Source organism: Anomaloglossus baeobatrachus, chromosome 4, assembly GCF_048569485.1.
Source record: "Anomaloglossus baeobatrachus isolate aAnoBae1 chromosome 4, aAnoBae1.hap1, whole genome shotgun sequence".
Lineage (NCBI taxonomy): Eukaryota > Metazoa > Chordata > Amphibia > Anura > Aromobatidae > Anomaloglossus > Anomaloglossus baeobatrachus.
The window spans coordinates 114,763,264-114,781,398 of NC_134356.1; the positions used below are offsets into that span (position 1 = coordinate 114,763,264).

Consider the following 18,135-nt stretch of genomic DNA (forward strand, 5'->3'; position numbering starts at 1 on the left):
ATTCAAAATCACTCATAGGTGTCACACACAACGACATCGCTAATGCGTCCGGATGTGCGTCACAAATTCCGTTACCCCAACGACATCGCATTAGCGATGTCGTAGCGTGTAAAGCGGCCTTAAGGGTAATTCTGAGAAAGGTCAGGAATCAGCCCAAAACTACCTGGGAGGACCTCGTCAATGACCTGAATAGAGCTGGGACCACAGTCTCAAAGATTACCGTCAGCGCCATCATGGACTAAAATCCTGCAGGGCAGGCAAGGTCCCTCTGCTCATGCCAGCACATGTCTAGGCCTGTTTGAAGTCGCAAATGACCATCTGAATGATCTAGAAGAGGCATGTGGTCAGATGAGAGCAAAAGAGCAGTGTTTGGAGGAAGAAGAAAGATGAGTACAACCTCACAAACACCATCTGAGCTGTGAAGCATGTGGGTGGAAACATCATACTTTGAGAGTGTTGTTCTACAAAGGGGACAGGACGACTGCACAGTTTTGAAGGGAGAATGAATGAGGTCTTGTTTCTCGAGATTTTAGCAAACAACCTCCTTCCCTCAGTAAGAGCAAGAAAAAAGGGAAAAACAGCCAGCACCAAAATTCTCAAGAATAAAAAACAACATTTCTTTATTTCTTCATTTTAAAAAAAGAGTATGCAAAAATGGAATAAAAAACATAGCGTACCCTTACATGTTTCAGACCTCACAGGGTTCTTAGTCATACGCTACAGATTCAGAAATGATACACACATATACACAAGTCAGGAAACAGGGAAAGATCTTTCCCTGTTTCCTGTTTTGTATAAACTGTATGTGTGTATCATTTCTGAATCTGTAGGCTATGACTAAGGACCCTGTGAGGTCTGAAACATGTAAGGATACACTATGTTTTTGTCCCGCCCCGGGGCTCGGCCGGCTGCCGAGCAGCTCGGATCCGTACTCGTCGGTGGGTGGCTCGAGCTTCTCCCGGACCCGGGGGTCATGTTGCTCTGAAAGGGAGTTGGCGCTACGTGTAGGGATTTCGGTGGTGAAGGTTCACAGCCGAGGCCGTGGCATTTAGTGATGTAAGTTCGTGATGCCACCCACGGGTTGTGGTGAATGTGGACACCACCGCTGCCGTTAACTAGGCTCCCGGGGACGATGTTATGCAGCCTGGTGTTGACCCCTCCGTGGGTAGTGGGTGATGGTCCCGGGGCCCGGTGGTTGTGAGGTGCGGGGGAGATGGTGTGGTGCAGTACGCGGCCCGAGGGCACTGTTGTACTCACTATGACAGATACACCGGAGTCTCTGGTAAACCAAAAAGTATGGTGGTCGGTGCCCACAGCTGGCTGCGCTTTCCCCTTTCTCAGGTTGGTGGTTCCCGCCTTTCTCCTGCACCTCTTTTGTAGAACTCGACTGCCTATGCTTCAGCAACGGTAGTCCGCTCCCCGGCTTGATGTGTGTCGGGGAACCCGTTTGCCCGCAGGCGCTGGCACGTGGGATCTCTCTGCCTGTGTGGTGGCTTTCTATCCCCCTCAGTGGGCTGTTGCCACCTTTCAGGTCTTGGGACGGGAAAGGACCTAAGGTCCAGACCTCAATCAGTGAATTTGACGTGGTCCAGTGGCTTCTGGACCTCGTTCTGGGTCTGAGTACCCCTCCTGGTGCTCTGGTTTCCAGTTGGTTCCCCGGTTCGGTACCGGCGGGCCACTACCCTGTCCTGGTCCCTTACGGTTCCACCAGCCGTCTTCCCGGATCCTGCAGGCGGCAAACACCGTCTGCCTCCTTGCCACGGTACCAGGGCTACCACCCCGGCACCGGTCAGTGTTGTCGCTGCAGACCTGACGCCTCAGGACTGCTGCACTTGACTAGACCTCCACTCCACTTCACTGTACTGACTCAACTCACTAACTGTTTCCTGTCTCAGGCTCTCTGGACTCCTAGGTGGGCGTGGCCAACCGCCTGGCTCCGCCCCTTGGTGTGACCATTGAACACTGAAAGAGGTGACAAGAGTTTTGTAGGTTGGCTGCTGTCACCTGATTAGGGGCTGGAGTTTGTGCAGGGGGTCTACCTGTGACTACCTGGCTAGTCCAGGGCATCACATTTTTTATTCCACTTTTGCATACTCTTTTTTTAAAATGAAAAAGTAAAGAAATGTTTTTTATTTTTGAGGATTTTGGTGCTGGCTGTTTTTCTCTTTTTTCTTGCCAGTGTCCGGATGTGATCTCTGTTTTCAGGCTGTGCATTAGTAGAGCTATGGACAAACTAATGGGTAGGATGAATTGCAATTATTTCTTTTCACCCTTAGTAAGAGCATTGAAGATGAGTTATGGTTGGGTCTTCCAGCATGACAATGACCTGAAACAAATAGCCAGGGCAACTAAGGAGTGGCTCCATAAGAACCATTTCATTGTTCTGGATTAGCCAAGCCAGACTTCAGTACAACTCAATAGAAAATCTTTAGAGGGAGCAGAAACTCAATGTTGCCCAGTGGCAACCCTAAAACTTAAAAGATCTGGAAAATATCTGTATGGAGGAGTGGGGCAAAATCCCTGCTGCAATGTGTGCAAACTTGGTGAAAACTACAGTAAAAATCTGACCTCCGTAGTTGAAAACAAAGGTATCTGTACAAAATATTAAGTTCTGTTTTTTATTGTATAAAATGCTTATTTTTGCAATAAAATGCAAATAAATTATTTACAAATCATACAATCTGATTTTTCTGGATTTTTTTATTCTGTCACAGATGAAGTGTATCTATGATAAAAATTACAGACTTCTCCATTCTTTGTAGATGGAAATGCTTGCAAAATCGGTAGAGTATCAAATACTTATTTTCCTCTCTGTAGGAGGCTATGTGAGTTTGGCCTCTTGTATGGGGATTAAAGCGGGCTTTACACGCTACAACAAATCTAACGATGTGTCGACGGGGTCACGTCGTAAGTGACGCACATCCGGCATCGTTAGTGTTGTTGTAGCGTGTGACAGCTACGTGCGATTGCGATTGAACGTAAAACCGTTCAGCGCATACACATCGTTCATTTCCTTAAAATTGCCCGTCGGGTTGTTCAATGTTCCCGAGGTACCACACATCGCAGTGTGTGACACCCCGGGAACGATGAACAGATCTTACCTGCGTCCCGCGGCTCCCGCTGGCAATGCGGAAGGAAGGAGGTGGGCGGGATGTTTACGTCCCGCTCATCTCTGCCCCTCCGCTTCTATTGGCCGGCTGCCGCGTGACGTCGCTGTGACGCCGAACGTCCCTCCCACTCCAGGAGGTGGATGTTTGCCGCCCACATCGAGGTCGTATGGAAGGGTAAGTACGTGTGAAGGGAAATAATCGTTTGTGCTACACGGTCAACAAATTGAACGTGCCGCACATACGATGGGGGCGGGTACGATCGCATTCGATAATGTATGTGATATCGTAAGGTGTAAAGCAGCCTTAACGCTTCTTAAATCGTAGTAATGAGCGAATAGTAACTATTCATGTTTGGATTATTTGTAACGAATCCCAAAGTACTATTCCAGTATCCATCACAAATAACGAACCTAATGCAAGTCAATGGAGAGCCTGTGCATTTTTCTTCTCGTGACGAATACTGGAATAGTACTCGGTATTCAGCAAGTATTATCTGAACACAAGTAGTTACTATTCGCCCGTTTCTATTAATTAAGCCAGAAACAGAAGTTCCAGGCGGCACACAATCCAAGGTGCACGTGTCCAAGCAAGGCATCCACAGTATAACTTGAACAAAGGATCGGCACTCCAAATCTTCTGGAATTTTTTACAATTTTTTCCACATCCTATGTATACAGGCATAAATATGCCTGTATACTTATGATGTGGAATAAATTGTAAAAAAATTCCAGAAGATTTGGAGTGCCGGTCCTTTGTTCGAGTTATTAATTAGGCCAGACTTATGGTTCATTTGTTAATTTAACCAAAAGACGTTAGCTATTGTCTCATGTCAGACTGATTGGAGCCCTATTGTCAGACGTTAGCTATTATCTCATGTCAGACTGATCAGAGTCCTATTGACTGTAATGTGCATTGTCTTTTGAATATGGATTGCCTCAGCCCTTCTGATTACATAGTTCAGAGGAAAATTATGCAGTCAGATTGAACTAGTGACCAAGGACAGAGCAGCCATCTCCAACCAATCCTGTAAGACCCAATACCCTGCATTGAGAACTGAATGGTATAAAAGGACCTTACTTGTGTCACCAGTGACATATTCTACATGGCCTCAGCCAAGCAGCTATGGTTCCAGCTGTGGAAGAACACAGAATTTCTTCAAGATTTATTCTACAGGATTTCAGTCTAGGATCTACGGTTCCAGCTGAAGGAACACAGAACTGCTTCATTCCTCAATGCTAATCCTTTAGCAAACTTGGACACCTGGCTACATATCTTGCTGTGCTCGGTCAGCTTCCTAAGCTTGCCGCTTTCTCTTCTTAGTGGGTGCCGGCCAAAAGCGGGTGTAATGCCTGCCTGGATCAACAGACTCAGGTGGGATGTAATGGACAGACTAGAAGGAAGCCACTCACCAAGCAAGACCCCCAGAACCCTGAAACCCTTTAACCCCTATACAGGGGTTTGGAATTACACAGGGCCCTGGAGATCACTACCTGTGGAAGACTGCAGTCCGATGAGAGTAGTCGTCAGGCAGGGTCAAACCAGGAATAGCAGAACAGGGACAGAATCGGCAGACAAGGATGTAATCAGAAAACGTAGCAGAGGTCAAATCCGGATCGGGCAGCGAGGTACAAAAAAAGGTAGAAAACACGCAGAAGTCAGCACACAGGAATCACAAAATAGAATAGGGCAGACCAGGAGCCAGGAAATCAGAACTATCTCTGGCAGAGGAGAGCAGACAGGAGGTGAGCTAAGAAAGGTGTGGTGTCTTCCCATTGGCTGTAGTTGAACGCTGGCAACTTTAGCTGGCAGACACACGCCACCCTCAGTCAGACAGTGGTACTGCAGATCCCAAGATAATCCAGCCCAGTGGATGATCGGAGCCTGCGCCCACCGGTGCCGCTGGCATCGACTCCTCTCCCATCACCAACACCATCCACGGCGTCGCCTGGCGATCGAAGCAGAAGTCGCTGGAGCGGACTCCGGTGGTGACGTAACAGCGGGGTGCTGCTGGACTGGGATAGTTGGGCTTGGAAGCCTTGAATTCACGAAGATTCTAATACCTGGCAGGCCAGCAGAAGGGTGAGACTCTTGTACCATCTTGTGTTTTGCTGGGAATGTTTGATATACTTTTGCCTGTTGGTAAACCAAGTCTTATCAATTTCCAAGTCTTATCGATTCCCTCACCCTGTGTTGTCTGAGTATTGTTTTGCCCACGGGGACGAGTGTGGGCCTTAACTGGGATGAGCTCTGATTCATTTGGTCTTTCTGAAGACAGCCATGACAGCGGATGAGAGCACCCACTGACCCTCATGTCTCCACAACTGGTGGCAGCGGTGGGATACTGCTCAGTTTGGCTGTTCTGGGGGAGATGCAGAAGACTGGTGTTCGTAAACCCCATCCAAGGGCTCAACAACCAGGGATATAGGCATACCCAGCAGGCCATAGATGGGGAATACAGGTTTCGGACACCACCATGTTCAACCTCACCAGCTCGATCTTGGGAAGGGGACCAGGGTGGACATACAGCTTCAGCAGCAAATGGATGCTACAAGGAGCTGTGTCAGACTCGACAGATTGAATACAGATCCACCAACACCCAACCAGATTTGATCCAGGAATTGGTCCGTTGGAAATGCCCACTACGTCGAAGAGGCTGACGAATACCCTCATGAGGGTGACACAGAGGAAGTAAACTGTGTGCCAGATCAAGAATCCCATGGCTGTCTGCAAACAACAACCCAGTTCCAAGAAACTCGAATCCGGGAGTTGTTAGACTCAGTTGGGCCCGAAGCCTCAAGTGAATAGAGGGCTTGTGTTCTACAATCAGTTTTGGGAGTTCCAGTTCACCTACTACCGGCTACTCGAGCAGGAGTATCCTACTACCCAGCAAAAGCCCCACCAGGACAAAGGTTTAAAAAGGGTGCCTGTGACATTGTTATACATGCAGGAGTCTTGGATATATGGACAAAGATGGTTTTCAAAGCTGGAGCCCCATGCCAGGAGCCCCTCTTCCGGCCCAGCTGGTTAATGTCTGCTGAGAAAATCCATCAGGGTCTGAGGGATGCTACCTCAAGGATACACCAGCAGTGGAGGAAGTGATCTACCTGGCCGGACACCCTACTCTAGCCAATCTCCATTGCCCCATGTCTGGAACCTGTCTGCCGGCCCAGCTGGTCAAAGTTGGCCAAGATGAGTCATCGGGGTCTGGGGGATGCTACCCCTGGGATACACCAACAGCAGAGGAAGTGATACATCTGGTTGAACATACTACCCCAGAAAACATCCTTCACCCAATCCAGCCCATCCAGGCTGGTAACATACAGGCCGAAGAACTTCGAGACACTGGATCTTCTATCACCCTTGTCAGCCCAGATATTGTTCCCTCAGAACAGTCTTTACCAGACCAACAAGTAACCACCTCCCTGGCTGGTGGCCAATGCTCGGACTTCCCTCTGGCGTGTGTGCAGTTGGATGGGGTATCAGGGAGAGGTTGAAGTGGGGTTCATGGATGACATCCCCAGACCTGTTATTTTGGGGAACAATCTAGGACAAGGACTATTTAGCAAGTTTGTCAGAGCCATCATTCTCAACCAAACCAAGCAGCACCTTCATGCAGATCTTTTTTTTAATCTCATCCAAGGATAACCCAATTCCCCACAAGAGACACGAGACTCAGTGGGTGTTCTTGTCCGCGGGTCTGGCTGTCTTCAGAAAGACCACGTGGACCAGGGTTTATCCCACTGAATGCCCCCCACTCCTTCCCCGTGGACAAAGCAGTACTCGGACAACACAGGGTGAAAGAACCACACATTAGTAAGACTTTATTGGATCACCAAAAGGGAAAAAACATATTGTACATTCCCTGCAAAACACAAGATGGTACAAGCAAGAGAGACTCACTCTTCTGCTGGCTCACAAGGGATTAGAATCTTTGTAACTTCGGGGTTTCCAGGGCCAACTATCCCAGTCCAGCAGTACTCTGCTTTTGGCGGGCACCCACTGAGAAGAGATCGCAGCAAGCTTAGTAAGCCGATTGAGTACAGCAAGATATGTAACCAGGCAACCTAGTAGTTCCAACCTGGGTTCTAAAAGCTAATTTGTGGGCTGAGTTTTCAGCAGTGAAGCAGTTCTGTGATTCCCCAGCTGGAACTGTGGTTTCTCAGCTGGGGTTAAGTAGAATCTCTCACTGGTGACAGAAGCAAGGCCCTTTTAAACCTCACAGTTCTCAATTCAGTGTATTGTGTCTTACAAGATTGGTGGAGATGGCTGCTCCGTCATTGGTTGCTAGTTCAATCTGACTCCATAATTTTCCTCTGTACTATGTGGTCAGAAGAACTGAGGCAATACACATTTACAGACAATAGGGTTTTGATCAGTCTGACAAAAGACAATGGCCAACTTCTCTTGATTTAACAAACAAAGGAAAGAAAGGCCTAATTAAGCATACTTGTGGCCAAACACTGAGTCATCACGGGGGTGCTATGTGTGGCTCATCCTGTATAGGGGGCTGTGTGTGGGCTCATGTGATATATAGGGAGTGCTGTGTGTGGGCCTATACAATGATACATATAGGGAGATGTGAGAATACTTAATTCACTTCAATATCACGTGATACAATTAATATTAATATAAAACAACAATGGTAATTAATATATTGATATTGAGCAGAATTAAATTTAGCCTATTGATTCAGCCCTCCACAACAGTCAAGCTCTCTTATGTAGCCCCTCGAGAAAATGAATTTCCCACCTCTGCTCTATTATGTACTGTATAGTGCTATGTCACGTATAGTGCTGTACAGAAGGGAACTTTTTTTGCGATGCTGTCTTTCTTTTGCATTTGCACATGTGCACAAGAGCACCTGTGTGTTAATCATGTGACTTATCACATGAACTATTAAAAGGATCATGTGACATCTCACATGATATATCTGGGGCTAGGGGGCCCACGCCTTTTAAAGTGCCCTGGGGCACTGGCTACTATTAATCCGCCTATGTTTGGATGCACATCTAGCTGAAATGCATTTCAGCGCAGAGACCCCTCGGTTCCCTGCACTGCACTGTAATACATGCCACTAGCCAAACAGAAGATGGTAGCTAAAGTCGGCATTGCAGACGTGGCTTCACGTGGCAGTGACATCATGTGTTGTAATTGTGATGCCCTGGCAAAACCAGGTAGTCACAGAGGTTGTACAAATCTCTCTCAGGTACAAAACGCCATCCTCCTTGGCATTCCAACACAAAACCCACACCCAGGTGCACAACACCAGCCAGTAAAGCCTAGTCACCCCCCATGACAATAGGGACACACCAGTGGGCGGGACCAGGCGGATGGGAGCGCCCACCTAGGGGTCCTGAGGTGTCAGGGGTGGGAACACAGTAGATGAAGTGGAGAGATGAGTGCTGATAGTTAACAGTAGAGGAGTGTGAAGTGCAGTGAGTCAGGGTTTGGGGCCCCTGGACTACCGGACTAGGTGGCAGACAGCAAGCAGGACCACAGGTGACGGAGATCCGGTCGCAGGAGACCTAAAGTGGACTGGGGCAGGGTTGTAGCCCGCCGGTGCCAACAGCAGGAATCCGGTCCGGAGACCGTGCACAGACAGGGTACCTGGACCCTAGGACAAGGAAGGTTGCAAGCCCCTTGTTAATTAACCAGCTGGGGATGAGGTTTCAGGCCTTGTTCTACAGAAGCCCAGAGAGTGAAACGGAAGCCCAACGCGGGGGATAGGGTGTCCGTCAGAACCCACAGTGATCCCAAGGGTCAGATTTCGCTGGCCCCAGCTCCAAATATACACAGTAGCAGGAGTGGATTTTCCCGTTCCAAGTGGAGTTGTCCCAGTGAAGACACAAACACTGAGTGCAGGAGGAAGGGACCCCTGTTTGCTACACCCTGATGTGGGACCCGAATACACCCGCCGGAGGCGACCGGTCACTGGCAATTTGGTTTACCACTGGACTTTGTGTGCAATTCTTTGGAACTATGAGTACACCATCCATCCCCGGTCCAACCCTGCATGTCAGTCTCCGCAACAACAACTCCCATTCACCTGGGCCCCGGGACTACACCTCCCCTACCCGTGGAGGCGATTCCATCCTGCTGCCCCACTCCATCAGCCCCGGGCGTCCCATCACCAGGCAGCAGCGGTGCTACCAACTCTCACCGCAACCCATGGGTGGCGTCACTGACAAACTAATCCCCTGTAAATACCCCCTGTCCTACGGTTGTGAGGACGGACGGCTGTACGAGCCCGGGTCCGGCTACCACTCGAGCCGCAGTAACAAACCCGGATCCGAGCAGTCCCTGCAGCGGCCCGGCCCCCGTCCGCAACATAATAGCAGGGACACCGATGTCAGATGCTGGCCACTACACCAGTTGCAAAGGAAGACACCGCGTGGCATGGGAAGGGGAAAGGTTAGTAGAATTTTACTGTAGAACGCTACAAGGACCTATACATCTGACCAACGTGCAGAGGGAAGGCCCAGGTCCAAACTTTGCATTGGGCACAATCGTACGCTAGTTATTCTATGACTTCTTATACTTGAATGTGCAGTCCTCAAAGGAAACCTATCAGCATTTTTGTGGTTTGGCTGTGTAAGCGCTTGTCCCTAAATGCAAATGATACCTCTTTTGTGGAGAGGTGATGTCATGAGAAATATAGCATAGATAACATATTCAGATAAAGCTGGAAATACACTGGAGTTGTGTAAATGATCTGGGCCTGTTTTTCCTGGTGCATTGACTTGCCCCCATAGCACTTAAGTGTGATTTCCATATAGCTTGTATGCTATATTTCTCATGACTGACACATTGCATTTGTGGCGCCCCTGAGGCTTCCGTCGCCACAGGTCATTGCACCCCACCTGCGGTGTGATGCCCATTCTGGGAGAGGAAGAGAGTGAACTCCGGTCCCCTGGTAAATCCACACTACACCCATTGCTAGGGACACACAGGACCAGGGAAAGTGGCAGGCAACCCTCCCATGCTGCATGCTGAGAGGGGCTGTAAGACCCATCCCTGCTCCCATAGGGTGGTAGCTTAGCAACTGGGGAGGTGGGAGGAGCCACCAGAGAGCAGATAGAGAAAGGAAGGTCAAGTTAGTTTTCAGTTTACCTCAGGGAGTGAGAGAAGCAGCATGTAGTTGGAGGAGAAGAACGAGAGAAAGGAGGGAGGAGGAGGCCTGCTGGAGGCAGGCAAGGAGGAGAAAGAAAAGAAAGAAAGAAAGAAAGAAGGAAAGAAAGCTCCAAGTCAGACAGGAGCAGAGGAACTGAAAGAGACGCTTCCTGGTGAAGACCCTGGGACCCATAGGTCCAGGTGACACCACGTAGGAACAGAAGGAGTCGCAGGGCCGCGGGTAGTCCTGTAGGTACCACGAGCAGTCCTTGTTGGGTACCGAAGCCGAGGGCCCAGAGGCGCTACGAGTAGCTGCAGGCTGCGGTGGCCTGTTCCACAGTGACATCGGTGGAGTGATTAGCTGCGACAGGGGACGGTCCCTAGAGACTGGAGGAGTGAAAAGACAATCTCCAAACAGTGAAAACCGAGGCCCAGGGAATTGCAAGCTCCCAGGGCCAGAACCCAGAGCAGACCTTCAGAAAAGGGGTAATCAGCCGACAGGTGACCCCCCAGCCTGGAGGCTGTGATGGAGGCCAAGCCAAGTCCATCTAACTAAGGCAAGGCTAGTGAAGACAGCAGAGAAAAAGACACTAAGAGGAGGGTACCGGATTTCACGCTCTGAATCATCCAGAAACGGCGGAGGTCCCTGACAGTGGTCCCAGCAGTCTGAGGGTCCCTACAACTGTGACAAGAACTGTGAGTAAAAGAACCTGAACTGCACCTCTGAAGTTGCCTCAGTTATTTCATCTGCATAGACATTTACAAGCACCAACTGTGCCCCGGGCATTGCTCCACCTGTGGGGAGCAGTACTACCATTGCTGCCACAACATCATCCCGGAGGCCTCACACAGCAGCGGCGGCTTATTAGCCGCATACCACAGGTGGCGTCACGAACACACACTTTAACAACCAAGCCACATAAACTACTGACACCCACCAGGGCCACGGAGCCGGGCCCAGCCACCACTGACTACCACCGGACTAGTCCGGCCCGGCACCGGGTGTCCCATAGCCCTGGGGTGGGCGAGTCACATTAAAAAATGTTTTATAAATCTATAATATAGGGTTACAAGTGCCTATACAACTATAGCACTACTTGAATATGTAAAATGGTGCTTATCGGCTTTAATATTTAGATATATACACAATTGTATATTAGAAGAGTTTTCACTTTTGTCACAAATGGTGATGAGGGTAATGAGCTGAACTTTTGCACTAGGGTTCACAACTACACCTCTGTGTGGTTTAATACTTAGAAGCAGCTTTCGGATTGCGTTACCTTGTCATTAAAAATAAAATCATTTATTGATTCAATCATTTCTGAGCATACCTGCCCTGTTTCCTCAAATCGCTTACGATCTGCGCTGTCGACCACATAGATCTACAAGAAATAAAGTAGAAATATTGTTATATGTGCTTGTGTAGGAGGTCATCTGTGACTCTACAGCCGCTGTTAACTTACTATTATCAAACTTCATATGAAAAGCATTTACAAAGTACCGCATGTCAGGTTGTATTCAGACGTCAGTGAAATACTGTCCAAGCCTGGACCTTCATACCTGAACCAGCCGTGGGTCTTCCAGCCCAAACTCAACAATAGTCCTCTGGCCAGTCAGTACACCATGGATCATACTCAGAGGTCTAAATTCAAACTACAAAATCCATATAAACTAATGCTGGTTGAATCCATCATTATCAGCGGCCTCAGCTGAAAGTCTAATGTCTACATTGGCCTTCTCTGACATATGATGTTGGACGGTGATGAGAGTTTGGCATGTCAAATTCTGAACTGAAGATCCTTTTGTCTCGGAAAAGTGAACGCTCCCTTGTATGGGAAGTCGGGAGGGAAAGCTGTCGGCCGAAACATTGTTCAGCCAACAGCTGAATCATTCTGTATGGCAAACTGCAGCCCAGGGGTCACATCTGGCTCTTTGGCTATATTTGTTCGGTCTGCAGACCGCCACAGCCAAGGAGCTGGAAATCAAATGTTAGGCCCTGTGCGCACGCTGCAGATTTACTGCGGATTTGCCGCGAAATTGCTGCAGAAAATGTGTCTAACATTGCTGCAGTCATTCCCCAGCAAATCCTATGGGTTTTAAACAATACTGTGCGCACACTGCGTTTTTTTATACCAGCGGATTTACCCGTGGATTTTCCGCTGCAGAATTAATGAGCATTAATGTTCATCCATGATTAAGCCAGCGTAGTTGCGAAACGTACGTCGGATGTCTCTGGGGGCTCCAACCTAATCGCCTGCTTGTTCCAACGCTGCCACCTCAGTACGGTAATATGCTTCTCTGCTTTCTCCCCCTCTCACTGGGACTTACATTTTAGCCATTGGGCTGGTCCGATAATTAGGAGGGTTGATCTCAGCAGTGCAGCAGCGTGATGTAACTTCAGCGTTGGTCCAAGCCCGCCCACCTACCTCTCACTGTTGTCTTTTTACACCTTTTAGGTTCTATTGCAATACTCATTGTATCCATGAATATGAATTGGTTTTAATCTTTGTACATCAATAAAGCCTTTATATTTATCCTATAAAACTCCTTTTTCTTGTGTTCAAATGTCACTTCTTTTCCACAGGTACCTGTGGTTTTTGCCATAGATAATGGTAAAAACCGCGGTGACTAACTTGCGGAAAATCCACGGTAAATCCTTGATAAATCTGCGGCAAACCGCGGCAAAAACGCGGGTGCCGTGGTACCGTGGTTTTTACCGTGGGTGCGCGATTCTTTCAGAGGGCCCATTTTTTGCTCAAGAAAAATGCACTTTCTAGTGCGCACACAGCCTTACCCTATAATGCAGTAATGACATCATCACAGTGGGTATCTGATCTTTTACAATGAGTTCATCTGACCCTTAGATGCAGTTCAGGTGCACACACTACATTGGAGAACTAAGGGAAAGGTAGAATGTGAGCAAGAGAAGAGAGTGAGTATGGGAAGAAAGCAAAGACTGGGAGACAGAGAGTGGGATTGTGAAAGATACAAAAATAGAGACACGTTTTCCTGCTGTCACAGCTCCCGCTGTAGTCTCCAAATCCATGTGTATCAGGGCAATATGCATATGGAGCGCATGAGAATCCTGCTTCTTGAACGGGCAGCACATGCACTTTGGAAGTGTCCCCAGCCTGTGGCTGGGAGGCACTAGCTATTTAAGGCCCTGTTGAGAGGTGCGTGAGTAACTTTAGTGTCTAGTTTGTTTCTGCACTTGCTACTACAGGGTCAGGTCCTTGCTCCTGAACCCTTCCTGCCTGTATCTGAACTTGAACCTGTTCTGACAGTACCTGAACTCAAACTCGCCCTGCCTGTAAATATACCTGAAGCTCTCCAGTCTGTACCAAAACCAGAAACTGGCCTGCTAGTACCTGAACCTGTCTTGTCTGTACCAGAACCAGATCTCGTCCTGCCAGAACCTGAACCTGAACCCGTCCGATCTGGCACCAGCATCAAACCCATCCTGTCAGTCACTTCTGCCGACTTCTGCCTGCTGATTCATCATGGTCCTGTATGTCCTCTCTTACCTGCATCCCTGACCCTTGAGGTCAGCTGCTGCAGTGCCTGGACTGTCCTGGAGTGGTATCTAGTGTCTACCAGCAGCCAAGTCCAACCTCCCCATGAGTTGCTCTGGTGAAAACATGGTAATCATGTAGTCACGCCCCTTCAGGGCAAGCCCAGTCTGTGGCGCAGTGGGTCCACACCCATGTGCATGACACATATGTTGTAGCTTTATTACCAATTAGTACAGGCTATACTATTAAAGTATATGGTCTCTGGTGTCATTAAAGAGAACCTGTCATCAGGTTTCTGCTACCTAATCTGAGAGTAAATTAAAAAACAATAAATAAAAGCAAAGCCACAGAAAAATACATTAAAATTCTTCCAAAAATTCAAGGTGGGCTTCTTCCTGTTAGTGCATTAAGCGGGCTTTACACGCAACGACATCGATAACGACATGTTGTTGGGGTCACGGAATTCGTGATGCACATCTGGCCTCGTTAGCGACGTTGTTGCGTGTGAAACGCACAAACAACCTGTTAACGATCAAAATTACTCACCTAATCGTTGATCGTTGACCGTTCGTTCTAATCCCGATTATTGTTGCTGTTGCAGGACGCAGGTTGTTGGTTGTTCCTGCGGCAGCACACATCGCTATGTGTGACACCCCTGGAATGAGGAACATCACCGTACCTGTGGCCGCCTGCAATGAGGAAGGAAGGAGGTGGGCGGGATGTTCGGCCTGCTCATCTCCACCCCTCCTCTTCTATTGGGTGGCCGCTTAGTGACGCGGCACAAACCACCCCCTTAGAAAGGAGGCAGGTCGCCGGCCACAGCAACGTCGCAGGGAAGGTAAGTCCGTGTGATGGGTGTTAACGATGTTGTGCACCACGGGCAGCGATTTGCCCGTGACGCACAACTGACAGGGGCGGGTGCTTTCACCAGCGGCATCGCTAGCGGTGTCGCTGTGTGTAAAGCCCGCTTTAGTTTCTATTATCTGGGCAGGTACACTGACAAGTAAAAGGGTAAGGCTATGTTCACTGAAGGCATTTTTGGTGATTCTCTTTTTTTTTTTTTTTTTTTTTTTTTTTTTACAGCAAAACCTGATCTCTGGGCAGTAAAAAGCTGTGTTTTTTGGTGCTGTTTTTACCTTGTTTTCTATTTTGCTGTGTTTTTTTGGTGTGTCATTTGCCTACAGTACATGTTTAAATAAAGTTAGTTTCATTCACCAAAAATACAGCAAAAAAACCCACAGCTGTGTTTTTTTTTATCTCTCATTGCTTTCAATGGTGAAAAAAATCAGCCAAAGCTCTGAAAGAATTGGCATGCTGCGTCTTTCTAAAAAGCAGCAAAAATGCAGTGTTTTGCCATTTCAGTAAGGAAAAAAAAGCAGGTGTGTGTCTGTTCTTGAGATTTCTGGAATCTCATAGATTTTTGCTTCTACTGTTGTGCTGCCCTCGTGTCAGCAGCCGAGCTGCTCGGATCTGGATCCGCGGTGGCTCCAAGGGGCGACCGGACCCTGGGGTTTCGCGGCCAATTGAATGAAGGGGGGGTATTTACAGGGGGTTATAAATTTAGAGTTTGTGACGCCACACGTGGTGTGTGGTAAGGTGGAGTACCACCGCTGCAGTTGGGAGTATCCGGGGGTGATGGAGTGGGCAGCCAGGTGTTTAACCCCTCCATGGGTAGGGGGGAATGCCCCGGGACTCGGTGATGGTGACAGGGAGGTGCTGTTGGGGAGGTAAGGGTCACTTGCGTACTCACTCAGTCCAATAACGCTGACACCAACAACTTTAGTAAACCAAAGTTTTGGACACCGCTGTCGCTGAGGGGGAGCACGTTTGGGTCTTGTTTCCGTTGGTGTTGCCTGTTGATCTGTGACCTTTCCCTTGGCACTTTGTTTCTTTCTGGTTGGTCCCTGTAGCCTGAAACTAGTCGGGTCCCACTCCCCAGTATGGCTAACTGAGGGAGCTTGCTCTCAGGGTTCATGCTTGGGATTTCTTGGACCATATGTGGGGAAAGTCTTATCCCTCTCGTTGTGCTAGTACCCCGATTTTGGAGCGGGTGGAGAGCGGATCTTGAAGGCTCTGTTCTCGTCGGGCGAATTGTCAGGTTGCCTAAAGCTACTCCCTGACCTAGGGTCCACGTACCCCATCGTGCCCTGGTCCCAGCCCGGTGATGGTACAAGGCAGTCGGCTGTCCTCCATGACAATGCCATGCCCCTTGTCACGATACCCTGCGACCGGGGGTCCAGCTCCTACCAGGCCCAGACCAACGTCTGCTACCTAGTACTTCCAAGGAGCCTAGATCCTGACCTCCTCTCACTTTCACCTCCAACACTACACTCTCCCATTCTCTGACTGACTCCTGACACTCCTGACCTCCCCTTAACCAACCCCCCAAGTGGGCGACCCAATTCCACTCAGGCCATCCACTGGTGTGTCTGGTGGGTGTAGTGCAGAGTGTTCCTAGGATTTTGATTATCTGGTTTTGGCAACACCAATTGTTAGGGACCCGTAACCAAGGAGGAGGTGGATATTGCACAGAAGGGTAGATTGCACAATACCCTGTGACGACCTGATAGGCCAGGGCGTCACACTGTAAAAAGCAGCTTTATATTAGCATATGCTTGCATAAAACCAATAAATAAACATGCAAAAAAACCTTCTAACTTCTAACTTTCATGCTCCATATCTCGCCATCCACTACAGCTTTAAGTGTGAGACTACCTTCATTTTTTACACAATTATCTTGGATATCTAATGCATAAATTTGACTTAATCTATTTAACATTAATTAGTTATGCAGATTATTGTAATGTCACTGCATTGTTACTGTGTTACTCCTAAAAATCAAAATTTTTATTTGAATTATTTTGTTAGTATTTTGTAAATCCACTTTTAACTTTCAACACTGGCTGAATCCTTCTGGGCATGCTCTCGAACAGATTCAAGCATGTTGTGACCAAAATCTGATTCTAGCTCTCTTCTACATGGTCCCAATGTTGGTGCATACTGGTTGACACACTTGGATTTGTATACAGGTTTTTCTTCCACTCTACCCACAAGTATTCGATTGGGTTACGTTCTCAGGACTGTGGAGGCCAATCCAGCACCTCTACTTCATTGTCCTTGAACCATTTCTTCACCAATCTTGACAATTGCTTCGGGTCTGTGTCCTGCTGGATCACTATGTCGTCCTTTTCATAGTCATAGTACTTCAGTGTTTCAAGTAACTCATCTTATAGGATAATCCCATTTAGCGCAGATTGATCCTGGTCAAGTAATCAATCCCTTTGGCTGTGAAACAACCCCATATCATCAGGCTTCCTCCATAACTTGAAAGCTCCACCAATTTCTTGATCTGTTAGCCCCTTTTTCTTTTATTTCTGACTTGCCCCAGAGCATGGGGTACTCAGTCCTGGGGGCGTGTGCGACACTCTGGGGGATAGTCGTGGTCGTGGCCGGTGCCTGGTCCCGGACCCTGGGGGTCGGTCAGAAAATAAAAGGGGAATGAAAATACAAAGGGGATTTGTAGTGTTCGGAGCTGGTCTTACGGTACTGTGTGCCGGCAATAATTCAGTCCACACAAGTGCTGCGGTTGATGTCACTTTACTCACAGTAAAAGGTGCAGCCGCTTGGTACTGTCTTCTACCAAGGTGGACTCCAGGGAATCCCTTCTTCTTAGACTCCCATACCGGTACTCTGTCAGATGAACCCTTCCTGCACCTTCAGTTTCACCAGCGGTTAACAGACAGAACCTGGGCTGAGCTCCATTTACCAGCCCTAGGCTACACAATGGTACTCAAGCAGCTGTCAACTCTGGGACTGCCGCGCCACCAGACCAACTGGCTTCTCTGGCCCCTCATTACTCTTGTCCTCTGCTCCTCTCTGCCCGCTCCTCTGGTCCACCCAACACCGGTGGCCAGGCCGGACCCCAGTCCTTACATCACCCAGACTGCGAGTCCCACAGAACTCTCCCTTCAACTTCTTGTTCTTCTCACACCTCACTCCTGACTCCAACTGAACTACTTCCTGCCAGCTCCCATCTACCACACCACTGTTCCCTCCCCTTGCTGGGTCTCTCCCCCCAGTTGGCAGCCTGTTAGCTCACAGTGCACAGCCCTGTCCCCTGGTTCTAAGGGAGTCCCCCAACCTGGTTTTGGGTGTATGTGTGTATCTGATGGTGCTAGTGTGTTGTTAGTGGCTTTTACCGACACAGGAGTCCTTAGAATTCAGGATGGCTATCACACCTCCAGAGATGCGTTACCTTGTGGCAACCTGGTGCCTCAGGGACGTCACATTTCCTCCAGACCCATTTGCACCCATCAGAGCCTAGTCTATTAACTTTCGTCTCATCACTCCAAATCATCCGTTTCTAATCTTCTACTCTCCACTTTCCATACTTCCTTGCAAGC

At 48.6% G+C, this 18,135-nt stretch overlaps 1 protein-coding gene across 3 annotated transcripts in view; it reads right to left on the minus strand.

The window, feature by feature from the left end:
* Nucleotides 1-18,135, minus strand: part of LOC142301281 (ADP-ribosylation factor-like protein 3) — a 107,100-nt gene that overhangs the window by 42,745 nt on the left and 46,220 nt on the right. For 2 of the 3 annotated variants that reach the window (XM_075342308.1, XM_075342309.1), the window contains exon 4: nt 11,552-11,602. The exons of the other annotated variant lie outside the window; for it this stretch is intronic. In XM_075342308.1, the coding sequence (XP_075198423.1) occupies nt 11,552-11,602 (51 nt within the window). The remainder of the gene's footprint in view (nt 1-11,551; nt 11,603-18,135) is intronic. 3 annotated transcript variants of the gene reach the window in all.